This window comes from Microcaecilia unicolor, chromosome 13 (genome assembly GCF_901765095.1).
Source record: "Microcaecilia unicolor chromosome 13, aMicUni1.1, whole genome shotgun sequence".
NCBI classification, from domain to species: domain Eukaryota; kingdom Metazoa; phylum Chordata; class Amphibia; order Gymnophiona; family Siphonopidae; genus Microcaecilia; species Microcaecilia unicolor.
This window is the reverse complement of record NC_044043.1, coordinates 37,518,432-37,542,871: the sequence shown is the minus strand read 5'-3', so window position 1 is coordinate 37,542,871 and position 24,440 is coordinate 37,518,432. Positions and strand designations below refer to the sequence as shown.

At 44.6% G+C, this 24,440-nt stretch overlaps 1 protein-coding gene and 1 non-coding gene across 2 annotated transcripts in view; both read left to right on the top strand.

Moving 5' to 3' along the window:
- Nucleotides 1-24,440, top strand: part of CLIP2 (CAP-Gly domain containing linker protein 2) — a 198,584-nt gene that overhangs the window by 66,629 nt on the left and 107,515 nt on the right. The window contains 3 exon segments of the mRNA XM_030185837.1: nt 7,730-8,039; nt 8,041-8,113; nt 8,116-8,268. Coding sequence (XP_030041697.1) covers nt 7,730-8,039; nt 8,041-8,113; nt 8,116-8,268 — 536 coding nt within the window.
- TRNAS-UGA lies at nt 24,151-24,240 on the top strand. Its single transcript has one exon. It is a non-coding gene; the product is annotated as a tRNA-Ser (tRNA).

Sequence of the window (24,440 nt, the reverse complement as noted above, 5' to 3'; positions counted from 1 at the left end):
GCTCTCTCTGTAACAGTGAAGGACTCAGAGGGGGAGGGGAGAGAGGGCAGAAGCCCTCACTATCTCTGTAACATAAACACAGCACAGCAGGAAACTTAACACTGAAGGACTTGACTCCGAGGGGGGAGGGGACAGAGAGGACAGACAGCACAGGGGAAGGGAGAGAGGGCAGAGGGCAGGGACACACACACTCCCACATGCACACAGAAGAAAACCTTGCTAGCCATTTCATTTGCATCAGAAACGGGGCTTTTTTACTAGTGTAACTATAAAATCCTCCTCTTGAGATTTTAAAACTGTAGGTACTGCAGGATTTCAGTCTTTGCCAAATTTTGGGACAGCCTATGCTGATCCATTCAATCTGTGATCTTATCAAGACAAAATGTTGATTTAAGACATGGGTCTTGCAAGTCCTTCTTAAGAGGAAGAAAATTGTATGTCATTGGCATACATTCTAAAGGACACATTCAACCCCTGAAATACTGAAATCAGTGATGCACATACACAAGTTAAAGAGCAGGGCAGATACAGCTGAGCCCTGTGGAACACCTCAATTTATCAGAAAAGGAATTTCGTATCTTAACCTTAAAAGATATTCCTGTTAAATATGAATCAAGCCACTGCAAAACTTGTCCTCGAATTCTCAAATCATGAAAAGTTCTTAACAAAAGAACATGATCAGTCCTATCAAATGCAGTTTCTAATCTAGTCAGTTGCTTATAATACCATTGGGATAAAACCTTCTATAAATGTACGTTTGTGTTTGTACTAAAAGGCCCAGACTTTGAAACTTGAGGAAGATTTTGCTCCCCCTCATTGCCCTTCTTTAAATTATTTCTGGTAGGTTTAGAAAGAGAGGTATTCAGAAAATCATTTCTGTTATTTTTACTCCTGTTTTTAGGGCTAATATTGACTTCAAGATGGCATATCAATAAGTCATAGATTCGCCACTGACAGCCCAATGCACTGGGTGGGGCTTCCCTACCATATAAGAGGGGGGGGTGCTTGGGGGGGGGGCACAAGGCCACATGTCCTCATGGCGGGGAGGGGGGTGTGGGTGCTTGGGGGGGCACTAGGCCACCAGGGCCTCATTTTGGGAGGGGGGGGGGTCTAGGGGCCAGATCTGTCAAACAAGTGTGGGAGGATGATCAATGTTAATAACGCATATAAATTGCATGTTATTAACATTGATCATTGGGGAGTTAATTCCCCGTGCTATTACAGAGCTATTTTTAGAGCGCTGTTTCTGAACAGCACGGGGACTTGATTATCGGGGCATAAGAGCTGTAGGAGAAGCTTTTTCTTTGTCTGGACACGCCAGAGGTTGGTTGGCCTCTGAGCTGTCTGGTTTTCATTTTCTTTGATGTAGTTGCTGGATCTGCTCATACACTGGTTGAGTACACGCTGTTTGTTCCTCCTTGTGTTGTGCTCATCATGATCCCCCTTGCTTGAGCTGGTGGGTTTTTAACTGCTATTCCCTTACAGAAGTTTACTAGCATGTCAGCACTGTTCTGAAGGGCTCAAATGTCAGGCTAACAGATCTTGGCAGCACCAGAAACAGGTGGTTTTTCTACTGCTTCACAGTGAAAACTGGAGCTTTCTTCTGCCTCAAGATGTAGATTGGAGCTTTAGCTCCATGGGTGACTTTCCTGCACTTCCTGAGTAATGACACATAATGGACACGCCTACTCTGGCACTGTCACCTTACAGCAATAAGGCCACAGATTCAGCACAAATCTGTAGCAGGTGTGATATGCATCACAATACCAAAACCTCCTCAATTTAACAGTTTAACAACATAGATAAGAAATAGCTAAGAGGTATTTTTACTGAAACACCTTAAAATATGGGCTTACTGTGTTTTAACTTGGGGCTTTCCTTCACGCTAAGCCTACGTTTTACATGGCAGTGTATTAAGGAGTTTTCTATCTTTTTCTTTTTTTGGTCCCATTGGTGCACAGGACTTGCAAAGAAATAACATTAGAGCATTTACCATCTTCTATTTAGGAGGCACTAAGGGCTCTTGCATTGCTGTGCGCTAATCAGAACCCAAAACATTTTATACATGTTATTCCCGAAATTGCGGATTTTTCCCAAGTCCATTTAGTAGTGGTCTATTACTAAATGGACTTGGGAAAAATCCACAATTTCGGGAATAACATATATAAAATGTTTGTACGTTTGGGTAGCTCGCCAGGTGCCCTTGACCTGGATTGGCTGCTGTTGGGGACAGGATGCTGGGCTCGATGGACCTTTGGTCTTTTCCCAGTATGGCATTACTTATGTACTTATGTACACTTGCTGGATAACATTTCCACACTCATTCCCTGCCCACGGAATGCTCCCTCCTGAAAATAAAATAAATAAATAAATAAATAAATAAATAAAATAACCCACTTTAACGTATTTCACACTAAGCCTTTTTTCCTGTGTTTTGAGTGCCTGAGAATTGGCTGGGGGTGGGGGTCTCTTTCTTTCAGATATTTAAGTAGAAAGAAAATGTACTGTTGGAAAGAAGATGCAGAAATGACTGCGTCTCCTCTTAACCTGCAATTTTGTGGTTTCAGCATTCCCTTTGTGTCTGTCTCCTCCAACGCTGTACAGCACGTCTGAGAGGAAGGGTTTCTGTGCAGGGGGAAGGCACGGAAGGGAAAGAGACGTGGAAGGCAGAAGCACAATATACTAGGTTCTAGGTTATATTTATCCTGGGTACACAAGATTGTGTTCTTTTATTTATTTATTAGCCGGTCGATATTCAGCCCATGGTGAGTCTGGGCACCAGCATTGAATACCCAGGGCTAATTCGTCATGTGGCAGCTGCTGGATGATATTCAGGGCCGGCACACACAGAGCTAAACAACAAAGTTAGGGCCTGCTATTTATGAGTTCCTGTTTGTTTGGTTGCTTAGTTTTGTGGTCATGGCACTGAATATTGCCAGCATGCGCATAGCTGCCAGTTCCTCCCTGGTAGGGTTACCATATGGCTCCAGAAAAAGGAGGACGGATTGAGCCAGCCGGGTTTTACTTTGGAAGTGGAAGTAAAACCCGGCTGGCTCAATCCGTCCTCCTTTTTCTGGAGCCATATGGTAACCCTTCCGCCTCCGGACACCGTCTCCGGCCTACTTACAAAATGGCTGGTAAAAGCCTGATATTCAAGTGCTGCTGAATGTTGTCAGCCAGCCCGCACAGTTCGATTTAACTGGGCAGATAGTTATGAAAGGTGGTTTATCAACATTTCTTAAACTATTAAACTATACCACTGATTAATAGTAGCTTAATAAAAATTCATAAATAAAAACAACAAGCAATGCTACAGGCTTCTTCAGTGGTATTTAAATTAACACCCATTTAACTTTTACCATACTGGTGTTTTTTTTTCTTCACCCTCCCTTATATGGTGTGAAGGATGCACTGGGGCAGGGCTGGGTGCTGCCATTTTCGAGGCAGCACTGCTGGAAGAGGAGGGAGTCTATCTCCCTCCTCCAACAAAGGTACAGAGGGGCAGGGAAGAGGGCCGCTAGACCACCAGGCCAGTGGGGGGGAGGTTAATTCGCTGCCCACTGGGTCACCAGGGCTTTACTTGGAGGGGATGCTAGGGGGGGGCTAGGGGCTGGAGATCCACCAGCTCTTCAGCCCCCCCTGAACTTGTGTTGGGGAGATCGGGTGGACTCGAGGTCCACCAGACCTCCAGCCCACATGTTGCTGGCTCGGTTGGGGGTACTAGGCCACCAGGCCATGCTGTTTGGGGTCTGATGGTCCCAGGGACCTCCAGCCCCTGTGTTTGACAGGTCTTGGGTTTTGACAGCCCAGACCTGTCAAAGAAGTGCGGGAAGATTGCGCTCAGGCACAATCCTCCCTCACTTTACCCTATGATCAGAGATAACAGCACACATAAATTTGGATGCTATTATCTCTGATCATAGGGGTGGTCAAACCCACGCTGATCCAGCACTATTTTTAGAGTTCTATTTGGAACAGCGTGGGGTTTTAGTGAGTTGCCTCTGACTGTGATTGCCTTCAGTGTGACCAGCCTCTTTTGCTTCTCAACAAAAACCTCAGTGATGCCAGTAAAATACAGAACTAGCCACAGGACACAATTTAGTTTTATGAAAAACCACCACCACTTACTGCTTTCCAAAAGCATATTAAATTAGTCATGAGGAGGGGTAATTTCATAACAGGGCACCTAAAATTATTTTTAAATGCTTATTTTATAAAAGGAAAATGTGTCCCTCCCAGCAACACACAGATTCTCTCATGCAAATATACACCTTTGAAAAAGGTATAAATGAGTATGTGTACTTTACGCATCTACACAATCATGGAGCAAAAACAATTGTTCTAAAAAAAACGGTGAATCTATTGCTAAATCAAAACACTAACATAACATCCACCCAAACTGATTCTGTTGGTATCTTTTTCTTCCTGGTTGCCATCTTGAGCAACTGCAATGTTGGTTAAGTTCCTCCTCCTGATGCAGCTATTGGCGAAACAAGCAGCCCATGTTAGGGTCTACAGAATTGTGCTGAACTGTGTCACCTTATTTGAACTATGTTTCTGAAAACTGCCTGCCTTGAATACCGTCTGCGGTGACGTTTTATGGAAGATAAGTTGTGGGCACTTTTCTTTTTTTACACAGTATTTTTGGGAACTTGTTTAAATATTTATTGATGTCTCAGTTTGGGTGGATGTTATACTAGTGTTTTGATTTAGCTATAGATACACCTCCTCATAAAAGAAATCCCCCCTCCCCCAAGGCTTTCTGCCATCCTCTCTGGACCCTTCCAGACCCTTCCCCAGGGGATGTCCAGAGTCCAAAGAGGAGCAAGAAGAATCCCCAGTCATTGCTTCCTTGCTGGTTCTTTATTTAAAAACTAGTAAAAGGCCCCCCCCCCAAAAAAAAGATCTGCAAGATCCAAGATGGCCGCGGTATGATCGGCGTCAGCGGACGCGTTGCAACCTACCTCTAGCAAACGCTGGAACGAGACTCTTGCCTGCCGATTACGATGGGTAAGAGACGGGGGAAGGTCAGGGAGACTCCCTCTCTCCCTGGAAGTAGACCCTCGCTCCAACAGCCGACGCTCGAGCGGTTTGGAATTGCCTCCGGTTCAGAAGTGACTTCTACCCCTGCTGCTGGAGCCAGCGTATCAGAGCTGGCCGACAGTGTTAACGGGCTTCCTTGAGCCCGTTTTGCGTGCAGCGCCCCCTCAACCAGGAAGTGAGCGCTTCGTGATGAGTCCTGCTGCTCAAACCCCGTTTGGAGAAGAGAGCATTCAGGGAGGGAACCTACACGAAATTGGAACAAACGCTGCCAGCTTGAATATTCCAGAGGATAGTTCTGCTCCTGTAGTTTCTACTACACTTGTGAGTATCCTGGAACAAACTGCTAGAGCACCCCGACTGGTTTTTGAGGGAAAAGAAAAACCTGCTGTAGTGACATTAGAGTCACTTTGGGAACTGAATTCTTCCACTCTCAATGCTTTACAGACTTTGATAGCAAAGAATACTGAAAGTATCAAGGTTATAGCCGAAACTGCATTAAAACAGTTGCAAGTTAATGATTACCAAGCCAAGGAGGTCAAAACTCTATCTGAAAAATTTGCAAAAATGGAACTTGTGGAACAATCTTTGATTAAGGACAGGTGTTTTGCCTCTAAGCGCTTGGAGTATTTGGAGAACCAGTCAAAGAAACTTAACCTGCGTATTATAAACTTTCCAAAATCGCCACTTATTACTTCTGTACAAATGGTTAAGAAATATTTAGTGGAGGTTCTGGGAATGACTGATAGTTCATTACCACCTATTACAAGAGCATGTTATTTACAGAGTACTGGTAAAATACTTGATAACTTAAATCCTACAGGTGGAATGAATCTAACTGAGTTCCTAGAATCTTCTTTGGAGGTGGTCACCCAAAGGTTAACTTTGTTGGTGACATTCGCTCTAGAGATAGATAGAGATGCAGTGCTTAGGCTGTCCTTGAGACATCTTAATTCTTTATTTTTGGGCTCCAAAGTAAGGGTTTTCCCGGATCTTGCCAGGGAAACCCAGAAGAGACGAAAGTCATTCTTACTACTCCGTTCAAGGGTAGTAGCAATTGGTGCAAATTTTCAATTAAAGTTTCCTTGTGTTTGTAGAATTTTACACCAAACAAAACAATTTCAGTTTTTTGAGCCTAGTCAATTGGAGGACTTTTTGAAAAGCAAAGAGGGTGTGATTGTGAGAATTTAGAACCAAATGAAACACTGTATAGCAGCTTGGAGTAGGTCATTCTGAATATGACGCAATCTGTTGATTAATATTTTGATTGAGCTTTGTTAAATTAGCTCATAAATATATATTTCTTTCCCTCTTGGGTCAATTACATTTATTTGTGGACGATAGTTATTATACCCCTTGTTTTTTTTCTTAGAATTTTGTTTTTGTAAGTAAAGATGATATTATTATTGCATGTATCGTGTTATATTCAAGATTGATTGAATATTGTATAATGGAAAATTTTGAAAAAAAAAAAAAAAAAACTAGTAAAAGAAGCCTGTTTCAGAGCAAATGAAACGGGCGCTAGCAAGGTTTTCGTCGTCAACACCCCGCTCCCTCCCTCCCTGGCCAACCCCTTAGTTGTTCTGGCATTGCTCCGCCCCCAACATCATGACATATGACGCGAGGGCGGGGCCCAGAGCGATTTCCCACCCCCGCTTCCCTGCCTCCCTCCCTGCCAACCCCTTCGTTGTTCTGCCATTGCTCCGCCCTCGAGGGCGGGGCCCGGAGCAATTTCCCACCCCCCGCCTCCCTCCCTGCCAACCCCTTCGTTGTTCTGCAATTGCTCCGCCCTTGAGGGCGGGGCCCAGAGCGATTTCCCACCCCCCCCGCCTCCCTGCCTCCCTCCCTGCCAACCCCTTCGTTGTTCTGCCATTGCTCCGCCCTCGAGGGCGGGGCCCGGAGCGATTTTGGTGGCTTCACCACCACGAACCTTCGAATCTTTTTGAAGGAAGTCAGAGCTTGGCTTCACTGACCTCAGTGTCCTCAGAACATTGAGGGTGAGTTTTATTATAGTAGATGGTGCCAGCTGACCCATGGGACAGGGTTTGGTTTAGTATAGATTATTGTAAAGTGGAATATTCTAAATATAAAAGAAAACACCCCAAATGAAATGAAAAAAAAAATGCAAACCCCTCAGTGTCAGTTAGAACATACTGGTAACCAATGGAGTTTTTCAAATGTCGATTGAGTAGGGTCTCTCCTCCCACTACCCTCAGTTAACCCGACTGCTGCATTCTATGAGGGACAGGTTCAGGTAGAGTGTATTACAGTAGTCCAGACAAAAGCTTAGACTACCAAACACAAATCTTTCTGTGAATAAGGAACATTTGTTTCTCTAAACACTGAAATTGGTAGAAATATCTTGCATAATTAACCAGACTCTTTTGTATGGTTAACTTTAATGACAAAAGGATTAAAACAGCAAGGGTGGCTCTCCTCTGTAACTAAATATGTCTCATTTTCATTGGCGGCCTGTGAATGTTTGAGACGCTGCTCCATAAACACAGGGTGCAGCTGTATTTAGGACTGTACGATTGCTCTGAGAATATATAAAATGCCTCACACACTGTGGGTGGGCACAACGCCTGCTTTAATCCACTGCACTAGAGTTCAGTAATTACTGGTTTCTTAGTTTTGCCTTTCTTATTATAACATTGCATTTTTTTCCTTTTCTTTTTGTTTGTTTCAGGGTCACCTTTGCATAAACAGAACACCACTCCTCCACCCAATGCCGAGAAAGCGAGTGCAAAAGTTACGGAGGTGGGCGATGAGTTCCTTGGAGACTTTGTGGTTGGCGAGCGGGTCTGGGTGAATGGGGTGAAGCCCGGTGTGATCCAGTATCTGGGAGAGACGCAGTTTGCCCCAGGCCAGTGGGCAGGAGTGGTTCTTGACGACCTCGTGGGCAAGAATGATGGGTCGGTGGGTGGGGTGCGTTATTTTGAATGCCACCCATGCAAGGAATTTTCACGCGGCCCTTCCAAGCTAACACGCCAGCCCACGCAGAGGCTCAGGGAGCGATGCACATTCCGTAAGAGTCCCTGACAGCCCAGAACTTTCACTGCACTCAGGAACTCTGCACACCCCCTCTTACAACTCTGGATTATGCCCTTGAGGGAAAATGTCTTGAACAGCAACATGAAGACTGGAAATGAATCGGGTTCGAATCTGTCAGACAGCGGGTCTGTGAAGAAAGCAGACAAAGATTTGCGACTTGGGGATCGTGTCCTGGTGAGTTTGCTGCAGAAGCTATATTTGGATAACATAAGGTGAATGAATTGTGGGTTCAATATTCAAAGAGATTTAACTGGCCAAAATGGCTCCGGCCCGGTTCAATCGCCTGTTCGGGGCTAACCACTAATTTTCAGTGGCACTTAACTGGTTAGTGCAGCTGAAAATAACTGGTTAGTGCTGAAATGAAAACCGGCTATTCTGGGGGCATTCTAAGAGCGCAGTCAGTATTTAACTGGCCAGGTAACCACATAAATAGGACCACATTAAAACTTAGTCCAATAAGTACATAAATATTGCCATACTGGGAAAGACCAAACATCCATCAAGCCCAGCATCCCTGTTTCCAACCATGGCCAATCCAGGTCACAAATACCTGGCAAGATCCCAAAAAAGTACAAAACATTCTATACTCCTTATCCCGGAAATATTGGATTTTCCCCAAGTCCATTTAATAATGGTCTATGGACTTTTTCTTTAGGAAGCCGTCCAAATCTTTTTAAAACTCCGCTAAGCTAACCGCCTTTACCACATTCTCTGGTAACAAATTCCAGAGTTTAATTACAAGTTGACTGAAGAAAAATGTACTACATTGTAGCTTCATCCCATGCCCCCTAGTCCTAGTATTTTTGGAAAGCGTAAACAAACGCTTCACATCTACCCGTTCCACTCCACTCATTATTTTATAGACCTCTATCATATCTCCCCTCAGCCGCCTTTTCTCCAAGCTGAAGAGCCCTATCCGCTTTAGCCTTTCCTAGGGAAGTCGTCCCATTCCCTTTATCATTTTCGTCACCCTTCTCTGCACCTTTTCTAATTCCACTATATCTTTTTTGAGATATGGCGACCAGAATTGAACACAATATTCGAGGTGTGATACAAAGGCATTATAACATCTTCATTTTTGTTTTCCATTCCTTTCCTAATAATACCTACATTCTATTTGCTTTCTTAGCCGCAGCAGCACACTGAGCAGAAGGTTTCAACGTATCATCAATGACGACACCTAGATCCCTTTCTTGGTCTGTGACTCCTAATGTGGAACCTTGCATGGCGTAGCTATAATTCGGGTTTCTCTTTCCCACATGCATCACTTTGCTCACATTAAACGTCATCTGCCATTTAGACACCCAGTCTCCCAGTCTCGTAAGGTCCTCTTGTAACTTTTCACAATCCTCCCGCAATTTAATGACTTTGAATAACTTTGTGTCATCAGCGAATTTAATTACCTCACTAGTTACTCCCATCTCTAGGTCATTTATAAATATGTTAAAAAGCAGCAGTCCCAGCACAGACCCCTGGGGAACCCCAGTAACTCTACCCTTCTCCATTGAGAATACTGACCATTTAACCCTACTCTCTGTTTTTTATCTTTTAACCAGTTTTTAATCCACAATAGAACACTACCTCCTATCCCATGACTCTCCAATTTCCTCTGGAGTCTTTCATGAGGTACTTTGTCAAATGCCTTCTGAAAATCCAGATACACAATATCAAACAACTCACCTTTATCCACATGTTTGTTCACCCCTTCAAAGAAATGTAGTAGATTGGTGAGGCAAGATTTCCCTTCACTAAATCCATGTTGACTTTGTCTCATTAATTCATGCTTATGAATATGCTCTGTAATTTTGTTCTTTATAATAGTCTCTACCATTTTGCCCAGCACCGACGTCAGACTCACTGATCTATAATTTCCCAGATCTCCTCTGGAACCTTTTTAAAAAATTGGCGTTACATTGGCCACCTTCCAATCTTTTGGTACCACGCTCGATTTTAAGGATAAATTACATATTACTAACAATAACTCCGCAAGTTCATTTTTCAGTTCTATCAGTACTCTGGGATGAATACAATCTGGTCCAGGAGATTGCTACTCTTCAGTTTGCAGAACTGCCCATTACATCCTCCAGGTTTACAGAGAATTCATTAGTTTCTACGACTCGTCAACTTTGAGTACTATTTCTGGCACCGGTATCCCACCAAATCTTCCTCGGTGAAGACCGAGAGCAAAGAATTTATTTTATCTATTTATTTATTTATTTAACACATTTATACCCACATTTTCTGACCAATAGTAGGCTCAATGTGGCTTACAAGACCGTAGGGCAAACTACAGTTCAGTTAAATAACGTAAAAATGTAATATAGTTCAGTAAAATAACATAATAATGTAATTTTTAAAAAAAATAGTAAACGTATAGGTATCGTAAAGAGCAACAGTGAGTGAATAATAAAGGTAAGGGTCCTTGGAATTTGCTGTAACAGGAAGAGGTAAATGAAGTTGAGTCATGAAGGTAATTTAATCTCTCCGCTACGCCTTTGTCTTCTCTGATCGCCCCTTTCACTCCTCGGTCATCTAACGGTCCAACCAATTCTTTTGCCAGCTTCTTGCTTTTAATATACCTAAAAAACATTTTTACTATGTGTTTTTTGCCTCAAACGCAATCTTTTTTTCGAAGTCCCTCTTAGCCTTCCTTATCAGCGCTTTGCATTTGACTTTACATTCCTTATGCTGTTTCTTATTACTTTCAGTCGGTTCCTTCTTCCATTTTCTGAAGGATTTTCTTTTAGCTCTAATAGCTTCCTTCACCTTCCTTTTTAACCACGCCGGCTGTCGTTTGGTCTTCCGTCCTCCTTTTTTAATACGCGGACTATATTTGGCCTGGGCTTCCAGGATGGTGTTTTTTGAACAGCATCCATGCCTGATGTAAATTTTTGACCCTCGCAGCCGCTCCTCTAATTTTTTTTTCACCGTTCTTCTCATTTTATCATAGTCTCCTTTTTTAAAGTTAAACGCTAATGTATTTGATTTCCTATGTATACTTACTTCAAAGCTAATATCAAATCTGATCATATTATGATCATTGTTATCAAGCGGCTCCAGCACCATTACCTCCCGCACCAGATCATGTGCTCCACTAAGGACTAGGTCTAGAATTTTTCCTTCTCTCATCGACTCCTGTACCAGCCGCTCCATAAAGCAGTCCTTGATTTCAACAAGGAATTTTACCTCCCTAGCGTACCCCGATGTTACATTTACCCAGTCAATATCGAGGTAATTGAAATCACCCATTATTATTGTGTTGCCCAGTTTGTTTGCATCCCTAATTTCCTTTAACATTTCTGCATCCTTCTGTTCATCCTGGCCAGGCGGACGGTAGTACACTCCTATCACTATCCTTTTCCCCTTTACACATGGAATTTCAATCCATAGTGATTCTAAGAATTGTTTGTGCGGTAACCCATAACCAATTTAATGCTGAATACTGCATTTAACCGGCTATGCGTTAGCTGGCTCCGGAAATCTGGAAATTCAATGCCAGTGTCTGGACATGGCCTGGCATTGAATTTCTGGATTTGACACCGGCGACTGTTATTAAAAAGCTGATCGATGCCAGCTGAATATCGGGCCCCTTATTTTTATTTCAGTGGGTGGTTTTCAGTTCTAATCCTTTCAGCCTGACAAACGGGATTGTATTTCAGATATCCACAGAACCCCTCTCCAAACTGTATTACTTTAGTTTCCTACTCTGAAAACCTGATCTTCTGGAGAGTCACGAGGATCAACACTGGGAACTGCTGACATAAATCAATATTTTAACATTTTCCTTCATGGAACCTAAACACTTAAATGTTGTGATTCAAATATGCTTTAGGTTGACCTATAGATACCAGAAAAATCTATGATTGATTTTGCTTCAGTTCTCCAAGGAAAAAGGTGTTAACATGATTCTAGAAGAGAAACTGCTCAGCAGTTTCAAATGCTAGAAAGCAAAGAATCTTTTTGTGATAATATCATATTTAATCCTGGGGCACCTCTTCCTCATGGCAATGCCTGTAAAGGTGTGTAGGCAGCCACATTGTACCCCATATCCTTGAGGCTGGACTGGGAGGAAGCACTCTTGCAGGGTCCTGACTTGCAGCTCCCACTAACACTAGACCAGAGTCAGAAAATGTTTGAGGCAAGACTATAATACACCAAAAATCTTTTCTTTTAGGGACCCACATATTTCCTTCCTGTTCCTTTGAGCTTTCACTGGGCTATGGTGCCAAAAGCCTTCATTTTCAACTACCTGGCCTTTCTCTTGTTTTATATCAGCCCAGCCATTGCAGTGACAGTCCTCGATCAGAAATCACAAACCACAGCTCTCTCTGGAAGCCTGGCTAATTCGGACTTTAAGTCTGGCCACTGGGTTTCTCCATTGAGTGCTGCTAGGTGGGACTTCCTCTTTCCCTGGGATGTGAAAGCTATCTCCACCACATCCTCAGCTCCAAAAGACCTAGGGAGGCTGCTAGCATGTTTTCATGAGAGGTGAATTGCAGATCCAGTCTTTCTGCTGAATTGTTGGAATTATATAATTTTTGTGTGGGGGTGGGGGTAATTCTATAACTAGGTGCCTGGTAGAAGCTTGCTCGATAAAGGAATGTAGATGACTACATGCCTATAAGTTAGGTACGAGCACTTATATCAACCATAGAGTTGATGTTAGTGTGCACCTATGTTTCGGAGATATACACATTACATATTGCATTCTACAAGTTACAAGCATGTGAGTCCCACCTCTACACCACCTATGATGCAAATGTACGTGTCTACATTAGGCGAGTATCCCTGTTATTCTATAACAACAAACGTAAATGTTAGGAACGCTCCCCTTCTGCCCATGACCTGCCCATTTCTGCACCTCCCTTTTTCAGAAGGCACATAAATTTTAGGCACGGATCCTGCCCCTAAATTTACGCACGTAAATTTAAATTAAATCTAAGTACTGCCAATAATTGCTTGTTAAAGAGTCAATTATTGGTGCTAATTAGCTCTTTAGTCAATTAAATTACACATGCAAATTAGGCATGCATCCAAATTTGTGCGTACAATTTTTGGCGACTTGTACAGAGTTAGGGGGTATATGTGGGTCAACACGCTCTGTTAGCTATCCGGGTATTGGCATTGAATATCTGCAGTGCTTGGATCATTTCCAATTCTGTCCTGATTTTGCCCCTAAAACACCCTAGCACTAACCGGATAGTATTGTGCTGGTTAAAGCAATCAGCATCTGCTCTGTATCTGGCCAACATAATTTAACTGGGCAGGAGCTTCTCCTGCCCCCCCCCCCCCACCTATACTTTTAGGATAAGATAAGTACAGTATAGTCTCAATTGTCCAACGTAAATGGGACCAACCCGTTGTCGGGTAAGTGAAAAGTCGGATAATATGGAAAACAAAGCAGAGGCTGTAAGAGCAGGGTCCTGGGTCTGAAACAAATGGTCTTGGGCACGAAACTTCCCTCTGTGCTACACTGGAAAATGGGAAGAGACACAATAATGTAACTGGGGGTCAGTGGCATTCCTAGGGGGGCTGACACCCAGAGCGGATTGCCAATGCGCCCCCCCCCGGGTGCAGCGACCCCCCTGGTGCAGTGCGACCCCCCCCCCCGGGGAAGAACCCCCCCTGGGTGCATACCACTGGGGGGGGGGTGCCGCGCGCCGGTCAGCTTCGTTCGTTTCCATGCTCCCTCTGCCCCGGAACAGGTTCCTGTTCCGGGGCAGAGGGAGCATGGAAACGAATTAAGCTGACCGGCGCGCGGCACCCCCCCAGCGGCATGCACCTGGGGCGGACCGCCCCCACCGCCCCCCCCCCCTTGGTACGCCACTGCTGGGGGGTTCTGTCTGATATGCCGAATGGTTGGATTAGCAAAAGTCGAATTAGCAAAGGTCAGATAATCGAGACTGTACTGTACTTTTATTTCATTAGAAATATCGCAGTCGAGTAAATTTCTTAGCTTTGAAGCTGTCCCTAAGGCCTATATCCACACTCCAAGCCACAGTAACTGAAGAGCAGCCATTCTCACATAAGTTTCATTTCATTTCATTAATTTCTAACCTGTCTACTTGGTACAAATCAAGCATGGCTAAATATCATTTAAAATTCGCTTTTGCTACCAAATGCGGGAAACACAGGACTTTGTATCTTAGTCTGTGATTAATTTTGTCTTTTTTCACTTGTCAGAAACTCAGGTCCATTTAACCAAGAGGGCTCTGCCAGCAGCTTGAATCCTCCTCTTTAATTAGTGCTCCCAAAATGTCTTATAAAAAAAATGAAGAAAAGCTTTGTAGATGAAATGGAAGACATTCAATGTTGCTGAACAGAAATAGAAACACTAATTGCAATCTCCTTTTCCAGCTTGTCACCATTGATGTCTTGTGCACAGTACTCAGACACTGCATGTGTGTTTGTAAGGGGCTACCATATGGCTCCAGAAAAAGGAGGACACATTGATCCAGTCCGGGTTTTGCTTCCATTGAAAGCAATGGAAGTAAAACCCATACTGGCTCAATCTGTCCTCCTTTTTCTGGAGCCATATGGTAACCCTGCTGAGTTTATACCCTCTAAGGTTGGTAAATTTCAAGAGCCCCTTTTACTAAACCACGTAGGTGGCTACGTGCGCCCAACGTACACCAAAATGGACTTACCGCCCGACTACTGCGTGGCTCTTGCGGTAATTTCATTTTTGGCGTGCGTCTGAAAACTATTTTTTATTTTCTGGTGCGCGTATTGGACACGCGCCAAGTGGCATCTGACGCGCGTAGGTCATTACCGCCCAAATTCTTTACCGCTAGGTCTATGGCTGGCGGTAAGATCTCAGACCCAAAATGGACGCACGGCAATTTTGATTTTTTTTTTCAGAAAAAAAAAAAAAAGAGGGCTTTTTTACAGGTGCACTGAAAAATGATTCTGCGCGTGGCCAAAACTACCGCAGGCCATTTTTCAGCGCGCCTTTGTAAAAGGACCCCCAGGTCAACAGTAGAAGCATTAATAAAGCTATGCTAGCACCTCATACCAGAACTATACATAGTAACATAGTAACATAGTAGATGACGGCAGAAAAAGACCTGCATGGTCCATCTAGTCTGCCCAAGATAAACTCATATCTTGAATTTGTACCTGTCTTTTTCAGGGCACAGACCATATGAGTCTGCCCAGTAGTATTTCCCACCTCCCAACCACCAGTCCCGTCTCCCATCACCGGCTCTGGTACAGACGTATAAGTCTGCCCTCCCCTATCCTAGCCTCCCAACCACCAACCCCTCTTCCCCCCACCTGCTCCGCCACCCAATTTCAGCTAAGCTTCTGAGGATCCATTCCTGCTGCACAGGATTCCTTTATGCATATGTACTTTACATTTGCAATTACTCTTGTAGGTATACAAATACCGTAAGGTTCTAAGCAGATTCCAAAACTAGGCAGACCCTAGGATAAGCAATTCTAACAGTAGCAATAATTTCCAGTACTTCAAATCTAAATATTTCTTAAATAGAAAAAATGTAGAGCCGTTCGAAATAAAAAGTCATTTTTGAACAAACTAAATTGGTGAGGAAGCGAGTTCCAAATTGGTAAGTGAAACATGAGAAAATTCTCTTTGAGCACAATTCTTTCAGGTGAAGAAAATGCAATACCAGTGTGCTGCAGTCATTTTAGTAACATATTAGTAGTTGGCACTGCTAGTGGCTACCAGTGACATATGTACTTGTCAGTAGTCACTAGTGGGCATATGGCTTAGAAAGGGGGTATGAGAGTTTCATTGATCAGTTAAAGGGGTGTGGAAACCTAGAAAACATTTCAGCTGTGCACCTCTCAACCCTTGGGTGGCTCAAAGATCTACTCCCAGGTGGACAGCATCTCCCCTTCCCTTCCATGCTCCTCTTGTGTCCAGCATCTCCCCTTCCTTTCTCTACTTCTCTTGAGTCCATCATCTCCCCTTCCTTACCCCCAAGTGTCCATCATTATCCCTTTCCTACCCCCAATGTGTCCACCATCTCTCCTTCCCTACCTTTAAGTGTCTACTATCATCCCATCTCTACCCTCTAAATGTCCACCATCACTTCTTTCCTATCCTCAATGTATCCACCATCACCCCTTCCCTACCAAGTGTCTAGCATCTCCCTATCACTAACCCCACTCCCATGTCCCCATCAGCCCAAGTCCAAGTTTCCAGCCTGTCCCCTTTCTTGTTCCCAAGTGACCATCACATTCCCTTATCCCCCATGTCCAGCCTCTCCCTTTCCCTAACTCTCCTCCAAATGTCCAGTCTCTCCCCCGTCCTTCCTCCCCCCACCCAATTGTTCAGCATCTCCTTCCTTCTCTCCCTTATCCCTCACATGTCCTGCATCTTATCCCTCTTAGCACTCACTGTTCCTGCACTTCCCCTCCACGTCCACCTGGGCTTGGTTTAGACCAGAGCCTGAACAGCCAGTGCAGGCCTTGAGCATCCAGCATCCTGCTCATTCTAAACTTCCTGTTTTAGAGGCAACAGAATGTGTCAGACGGTTAGCTGCATGGGTGCTCAAAGCACTGTGGTCTGGCTGCCCCAATTCTAGTTTAGTGCAGATCAGCATCAGCTGGTGCTGTCCCCTACATTGTGTCCTTCTAGTGGTCAGGCTGACCCTAGTGAGGACCAAACCTTTTGGGGCTTCTTATGGACTGGATTTAGAAACATCTATCCTCTATTCACGTGAGACTCTGAAATGCTTAAATTATTGGCTGTCAATAGCACTTGGCTGTCTCTGTCCCCTCCCAACACTGGTTTGGTATTCATAAAATTCATATGAGGAAGATATGTTTGCATACATTAACCTGGTTCTAGTGCTAAGGCATGTGAATATGTCACATACATGCTTATTAGAGACAGTATTCAAAATGCATGCTTATCCTCGTAAACAGTCCCTCTCACACCCCCACTTGCATGAGAAAAGGGCTGGAGTTAGACTGGGGAAGTGACAATACCTGCAGAAATTTCATTTTTAAAAACTCAATGTGTACCTTCAAACGCAAAGCAGCTGCAGTGTATATGGTGACTAAAGTATCTAGGCTCCCTAGTAGTCACGCATTTTCAAAAGGAAACTTTCACTGGGGATTTCCCTTTCAGAATAAGCTTGCAGGCCCATGGGTGCAAAATATTCTTAGGCCTGCAGCCAAACAGGTTGGAAACTGGAGAACCTGGCTGAAAGCCATTGGCTTAAACAATAAATACAAAAACTAGGATATTTCACAGACATACGGTACAAGCAGAATCTCGTAAAGGTGTAGAACTAAACAGACCTTGCCAACCCATGCAGAAGGTCCCAATCCCCAAGCTGGGTCTTGGTAACAGCCCCTAGCTGAACAGTCATGACCACTGCTCAAGGGTGACACCTAGTGGCTGAATTCAGTCTCTGATTGCAGAATTTTTAGAGGAGCTCTGTTGCATGGACCCTGACCAAGAACTGTCATTGCAATAGAATAGGTATCCGTAAAATCCGCCCCTTTCTTTCTGAGCACTTTACCAAAACCCTCATCCACACCCTTGTCACCTCTCGTTTAGACTACTGCAATCTGCTTCTTGCTGGCCTCCCACTTAGTCACCTCTCCCCTCTCCAGTCGGTTCAAAACTCTGCTGCCCGTCTCGTCTTCCGCCAGGGTCGCTTTACTCATACTACCCCTCTCCTCAAGACCCTTCACTGGCTCCCTATCCATTTTCGCATCCTGTTCAAACTTCTTCTACTAACCTATAAATGTACTCACTCTGCTGCTCCCCAGTATCTCTCCACACTTGTCCTTCCCTACACCCCGCTCCATGGATAAATCCTTCTTATCTGTTCCCTTCTCCACTACTGCCAACTCCAGACTCAGCGCCTTCTGTCTCGCTGCACCCTACGCCTGGAATAAACTTCCTGAGCCCCTACGTCTTGCCCCATCCTTGGCCACCTTTAAATCTAGACTGAAAGCCCACCTCTTTAACATTGCTTTTGACTCGTAACCACTTGTAACCACTCGCCTCCACCTACCCTCCTCTCTTCCTTCCCGTTCACATTAATTGATTTGATTTGCTTACTTTATTTATTTTTGTCTATTAGATTGTAAGCTCTTTGAGCAGGGACTGTCTTTCTTCTATGTTTGTGCAGCGCTGCGTATGCCTTGTAGCGCTATAGAAATGCTAAATAGTAGTAGTAGTAGTAGTAGTAGTATTAGGCAAATGAGGTGGTCACCTAAGGCGGCAGCTTCTGGGGAGGCAGCAAGGAACAGCTGCATACAAGGCAAAACAATAGGTTTCAGCTGCCACATAAACACAAAGAAACCATCAGTATGTACTTACAGCTGCAGGGAGGGTGGGCAATTTTCAAATAGCCCATTTAAATAGATAATCTCATCTTTATGGAAATATATACAAAACAAAGTATGTTGCCTAGGATTGTGCAGGATATTGGGGGTAATCATGACTGCTAAGGAGAAAGGCTAGGAATTTCAAGCTAATTTGGGAGGCAAAACTACAGGTTTGCCTAGGACACCTGATAGGTATGTCAATAGGGGAGGGGTACATAAAACAAAGGAAAGATCCCCAGGTAGTTGCATATGAAGTCTTAAAGTATCAGATCCCAGCCCTGGTTGTGACCTATATCTCTCTGATACAACTAGGACTAGGGGGCATGTGATGAAACTACAGTGTAGTACATTTAAAACAAATCGGAGAAACGTTTTCTTCACCCAACGCATAATTAAACTCTGGAATTCGTTGCCGGAGAACGTGGTGAAGGCGGTTAGCTTGGCAGAGTTTAAACAGGGGTTAGACAGTTTCCTAAAGGACAAGTCCATAAACCACTACTAAATGGACTTGGGAAAAATCCACAATTCCAGGAATAACATGTGTAGAATGTTTGTACGTTTGGGAAACTTGCCAGGTGCCCTTGGCCTGGATTGGCTGCTGTCGTGGACAGGATGCTGGGCTCGATGGACCCTTGGTCTTTTCCCAGTGTGGCATTACTTATATACTTATGCTTTAAAAGTTATACTGCAAAGAAGTCAGTAGATTTCTTTTTACTAATGAATTCAGAATTTCCATGAGTTCTGAAACTACTGATATCAGTGTGGGAGGTAGAGATTCACAAAACTCTCTGAGGGGAGATGTCAGGGCGGAGGATATTTTAACAAAACTCAATAAAATATCCTTTATTTTCTACCCTTTCTGGAGTGTGCTAGGGACTAAGGGGAAATGTCGAGGCACTAGGGAGTGGATCCCTGGGGTCCATGAAGGCCCAGGGCTTGGGAAAGTTTGGGAAGTTTTGTTATTGAGCTTGAATAGTAGAATTATATCACAGTAATTCTACCTAATTGTTAATTACCTAATCTATAATTTAGAAAATGAATGGTATAAAAAAACTAAACTTAAATGGCTGCATTTGTGTTTGCATATCAAGCGGTGCTTAGATGGTGACTCTGGCTCTGAAGAAATCAAGCTTGTACAGTCTGGGTCCCATTTATGGCAAACCAGTTTAGGATGGGCTGGAGGGAGCATCGGCGTAAACTCCAGTAGTCACTTCACTGGCTTCCTATCCATTTCCGCATACACTTCAAACTCCTCTTATTGACCTATAAGTGCATTCACTCTGCAGCTCCTCAGTACCTCTCCACTCTCATCTCTCCCTACATTCCTCCCCGGGAACTCCGTTCACTGGGTAAATCTCTTATCTGCACTGCACTCTTCTCCTCCACTGCTAACTCCAGACTCCGTTCCTTTTATCTTGCTGCACCATATGCCTGGAATAGACTTCCTGAGCCGGTACGTCAAGCTCCATCTCTGGCCGCCTTGAAATCTAGGCTATAAACCCACCTTTTTGATGCTGCTTTTAACTCCTAACCCTTACTCACTTGTTCAGTACCCTTATTTTATCATCCCTACCTTAGTAATTCCCTTATCTCTTATTTGTCCTGTTTGTCTGTCCTAATTAGATTGTAAGCTCTGTAGAGCAGGGACTGTCTCTTCATGTTCAGTGTACAGCGCTATGTGTGTCTAGTAGAGCTATAGAAATGATAAGTAGTAGTAGTAGTAATTTGGAATATGAGGACAGGGCCAGGCAGACTTTTACAATCTGTGTCCCACAAATGACAAGACGGATTTGGACAGGCTTGAGTGGGCTTCGACAGCAACTTCAGTAGGACAGGGCTGGGTGGATTTCTACGGTCTATGTCCCAGAAATGACAAAGAGAGAGATAGTGATCAAGTATTCTATGTCACGTTCATTGTTGGTAATCATGACTTGATAATGGGTGTGACTGTTGAGCAGACTGGATGGACCTTCAGGTCTTTATCTGCTATCAATTACTATGTTACTGTGTTTCCTAGGAGAAGAAGCAGCAGCAGGATGATTACTTGAAGGAGAGGGTCAACAAAGAATTTGCAGGAAGGGATGTGCAGCCAGAAAATTTTTGTTTCATGTAGTTTCCCGTCTCATTTCAGACACGTTATGTTGTTCATTTTTTTCCCCTCGTCATCATGGGAGCAATGTCGCTGAGCGCACACTCTTTTAGAAAGAACATACGCTTTTGAAAGCACACACACAAAAAATTACATTTCATGTCTCTTCTTCTTTGTTTGCCAAACATAAGCACAGCTAGGGTGACTGAAAACAATGGCCAGATGATGTTAGAAGGTCAAAATATTATTGATATCCACAGTGGCGTTCCTAGGGGGGGGTGGTAATTGTGGTCCGCCCCGGGTGCACGCCACTGGGGGGGGGGGTTCCTTTGCGGGGGTGTTCTTTCACCGGGGGGGGGACCACGCTGCATCCGGGGGGGGCGCTGCACCTTGGGGGTGGGGCGCATCGGCGATCCGCCCCGGGTGTCAGCCCCCCTAGGAACGCCACTGGATATCCAAGACTCAACACAGGCCGTGTGTCAGCCAATAGGCCTGCATCATAAGTACATATAAGTACATAAGTAATGCCACACTGGGAAAAGACCAAGGGTCCATCAAGCCCAGCATCCTAGCCACGACAGCGGCCAATCCAGGCCAAGGGCACCTGGCAAGCTTCCCAAACGTACAAACATTCTATACATGTTATTCCTGGAATTGTGGATTTTTCCCAAGTCCATTTAGTAGCGGTTTATGGATTTGTCCTTTAGGAAACCGTCTAACCCTCTTTTAAACTCTGCCAAGCTAACCACCTTCACCATGTTCTCTGGCAACGAATTCCAGAGTTTAATTACGCTTTGGGTGAAGAACATTTTTCTCTGATTTGTTTTAAATTTACTACACTGTAGTTTCATCGCATGCCCCCTAGTCCTAGTATTTTTGGAAAGTGTGAACAGACGCTTCACATCCATATCCACATCCACTCCACTCATTATTTTATATACCTCTATCATGTCTCCCCTCAGCCGTCTCTTCTCCAAGCTGAAAAGCCCTAGCCTCCTTAGTCTTTCTTCATAGGGAAGTCGTCCCATCCCCGCTATCATTTTAGTCGCCCTTCGCTGCACCTTTTCCAGTTCTACTATATCTTTCTTGAGATGCGGCGACCAGAATTGAACACAATACTCAAGGTGCGGTCGCACCATGGAGCGATACAATGGCATTATAACATCCTCACACCTGTTTTCCATACCTTTCCTGATAATACCCAACATTCTATTCGCTTTCCTAGCCGCAGCAGCACACTGAGCAGAAGGTTTCAGTGTATTATTGACGACGACACCCAGATCCCTTTCTTGGTCCATAACTCCTAACGTGGAAGCTTGCATGACGTAGCTATAATTCGGGTTCTTTTTTCCCACATGCATCACCTTGCACTTGCTCACATTAAATGTCATCTGCCATCTAGCCCCCAGTCTCCCAGTCTCGTAAGGCCCTTCTCTAATAGTGAAAACGCTGTAAACCTCATCAAGCTATGGCAAACCGCACCAGTTCCTGCCTAACTGAGAACAGTTCTCAGTCCAGTAAATGAAACAAAAGTCCAATAACGGAATCAACAGCAAACTTCCTTTAACACCTTCAATAGCACTAAACACTGTTTTTGTTTGCTGACAACATGAAACAACATAGGATATATCATTGACATTTCTCTGTCTTTTCAAATGAATGCCCATCCCTATTAGCTGGCACAGAGTAGAGAAGAAGCCTCAGAGGATCCTAGACTTCAGTTGCACATTCAAACCTGCATGTAGAAAACTGGGGTCTGCTACTGGAATAGTTTTGCTGCTCTTTTTTCTGAGATTTATGCTTTGAACTGAACGAAGAAAAATCCCTGATTGGTGTTTTCCCTTTATGATATACTGCATTTTTAGCAAAGCAATGTTTGAACAACTAAATCAGAGTGCTTGAATTTTTGATCGGGGACTGTCACTGCAATGCCAGGAGAAAAAGGCCAGGTAGTTGCAAATGAAGGTTTTTGGTACCATAGCCCAGTGGAAGTTGGGCCTGATTGAGTTGAAAGCTCAAAAGAACAGGGAAAAATATGTGGGTCCCTAAAAGAAAAGATTTTTGGTGTATTATAGTCATGCCTCAAACATTTTCTGACTCTGGTCTGGTGTTGGTGGGATCTGCAAGTCAAGGCCCTGTAAGAATACTTCCTCCCAGTCCAGTAATGGCCTCAAGGATACGGGGTACAATATGGCCTGCCTACACACCTTTACAGACCTTGCCATGAGGAAGAGGTGCCCCAGGATTAAATATGGAATTGTCACAAAAAGATTCCTTTGCTTTCTAGCATTTGAAACTGCTGAGCAGTTTCTCTTCTAGAATCACGTGTAAATGCCCTCTACATCCGATGCTTGCTGGAGCAAAATTTTTGACTTGGGCTTTCTATCTCTTGCAGGAAATTATATGCCATATCCCAGCGGCGTTGCAAGGTCGGCTGACACCCAGGGCGGGTTGCCGCTGCGCACCCCCCCCCCCCCCCCCCCGGGTGCAGCACGGCGCACCCCCCCCCCTTGGCGCGCACAACCCCCCCCCCCCCCCCCGGAGTGCATCTTTACTGCTGGCGCTCCGCCCCGCCAAGTGCACATCGTCTATGGGAGCTGCGTCGGCTCCGTTGGTTCCCTGCTTTCTCTGCCCCGGAACAGGAAGTAACCTGTTCCGGGGCAAAGAAAGCAGGTAACCAGCGGCGCCGACACCCCCCCAGCACGTGCACCCGGGGCGGACCACCCCACCACCCCCCCCTTCCTACGCCACTGCCATATCCTTATTTTTTTTGTTACATTTGTACCCCACACTTTCCCACTCATGGCAGGCTCAATGCGGCTTACATGAGGCAATGGAGGATTAAGTGACTTGCCCAGAGTCACAAGGAGCTGCCTGTGCCTGAAGTGGGAATTGAACTCAGTTCCTCAGGACCAAAGTCCACCACCCTAACCACTAGGCCACTCCTCCACTCTTGCTACTATTTCAGATTCTACATGGAATGTTGCTATTCCACTACCAACATTCCATGTAGAAGTCGGCCCTTGCAGATCACCATTGTGGCCGCGCAGGCTTCTGCTTCTGTGAGTCTGATGTCCTGCATGTACGTGCAGGACGTCAGACTCACAGAAACAGAAGCCTGCACAGCCTTCTACATGGAATGTTGCTAGTGGAATAGCAACATTCCATGCAGAGTCTCCAATAGTATCTATTTTATTTTTGTTATATTTGTACCCCACGCTTTCCCACTCATGGCAGGCTCAATGCAGCTTACATGGGGCAATGGAGGGTTAAGTGACTTGCCCAGAGTCACAAGGAGCTGCCTGTGCCTGAAGTGGGAATCGAACTCAGTTCCTCAGGACCAAAGTCCACCACCCTAACCACTAGGCCACTCCTCCACTCCTTATTTCTGTGCATTTAAGTGAATTAACACCATGCATTACTTTTTCCTGCTAGACTAGTGGTTCTCATACCAGTCCATAGGAGACATCCAGCCAGTCAGGGTTTTGGAATCTCCACAATGAATATGCATGAGACAGACCTACATGCAAGTCTATCTCATAATGCTTAGTACAGTGTCCTGAGAACCAGGGAAACCAGGTTTGATTCTCACTTCAGCTCCTTGCGACTCTGGGCAAGTCACTTAACCCTCCATCGCCCCAGGTACACAATAAGTAGTTATGACCGAGTGGTTAAGGTGATGGACTTGAAATCTATTGGGGGGGGGGGGTCTCCCTGCGCAGGTTCAAATCCTGCTTACTACAGGGCTGCAATTTTGTGCGGAGTGGAGGAGTAGCTTAGTGGTTAGTGCAGTGGACTTTGATCCTCAGGAACTGGGTTTGATTCCCACTGTAGCTCCTTGTGACTGGCCAAGTTACTTAATCCTCCATTGCCCCAGGTACAAATAAGTACCTGTATGTGCTATGTAAACTACTTTGAATGTAGTTGCAAAAACCTGAGAAAG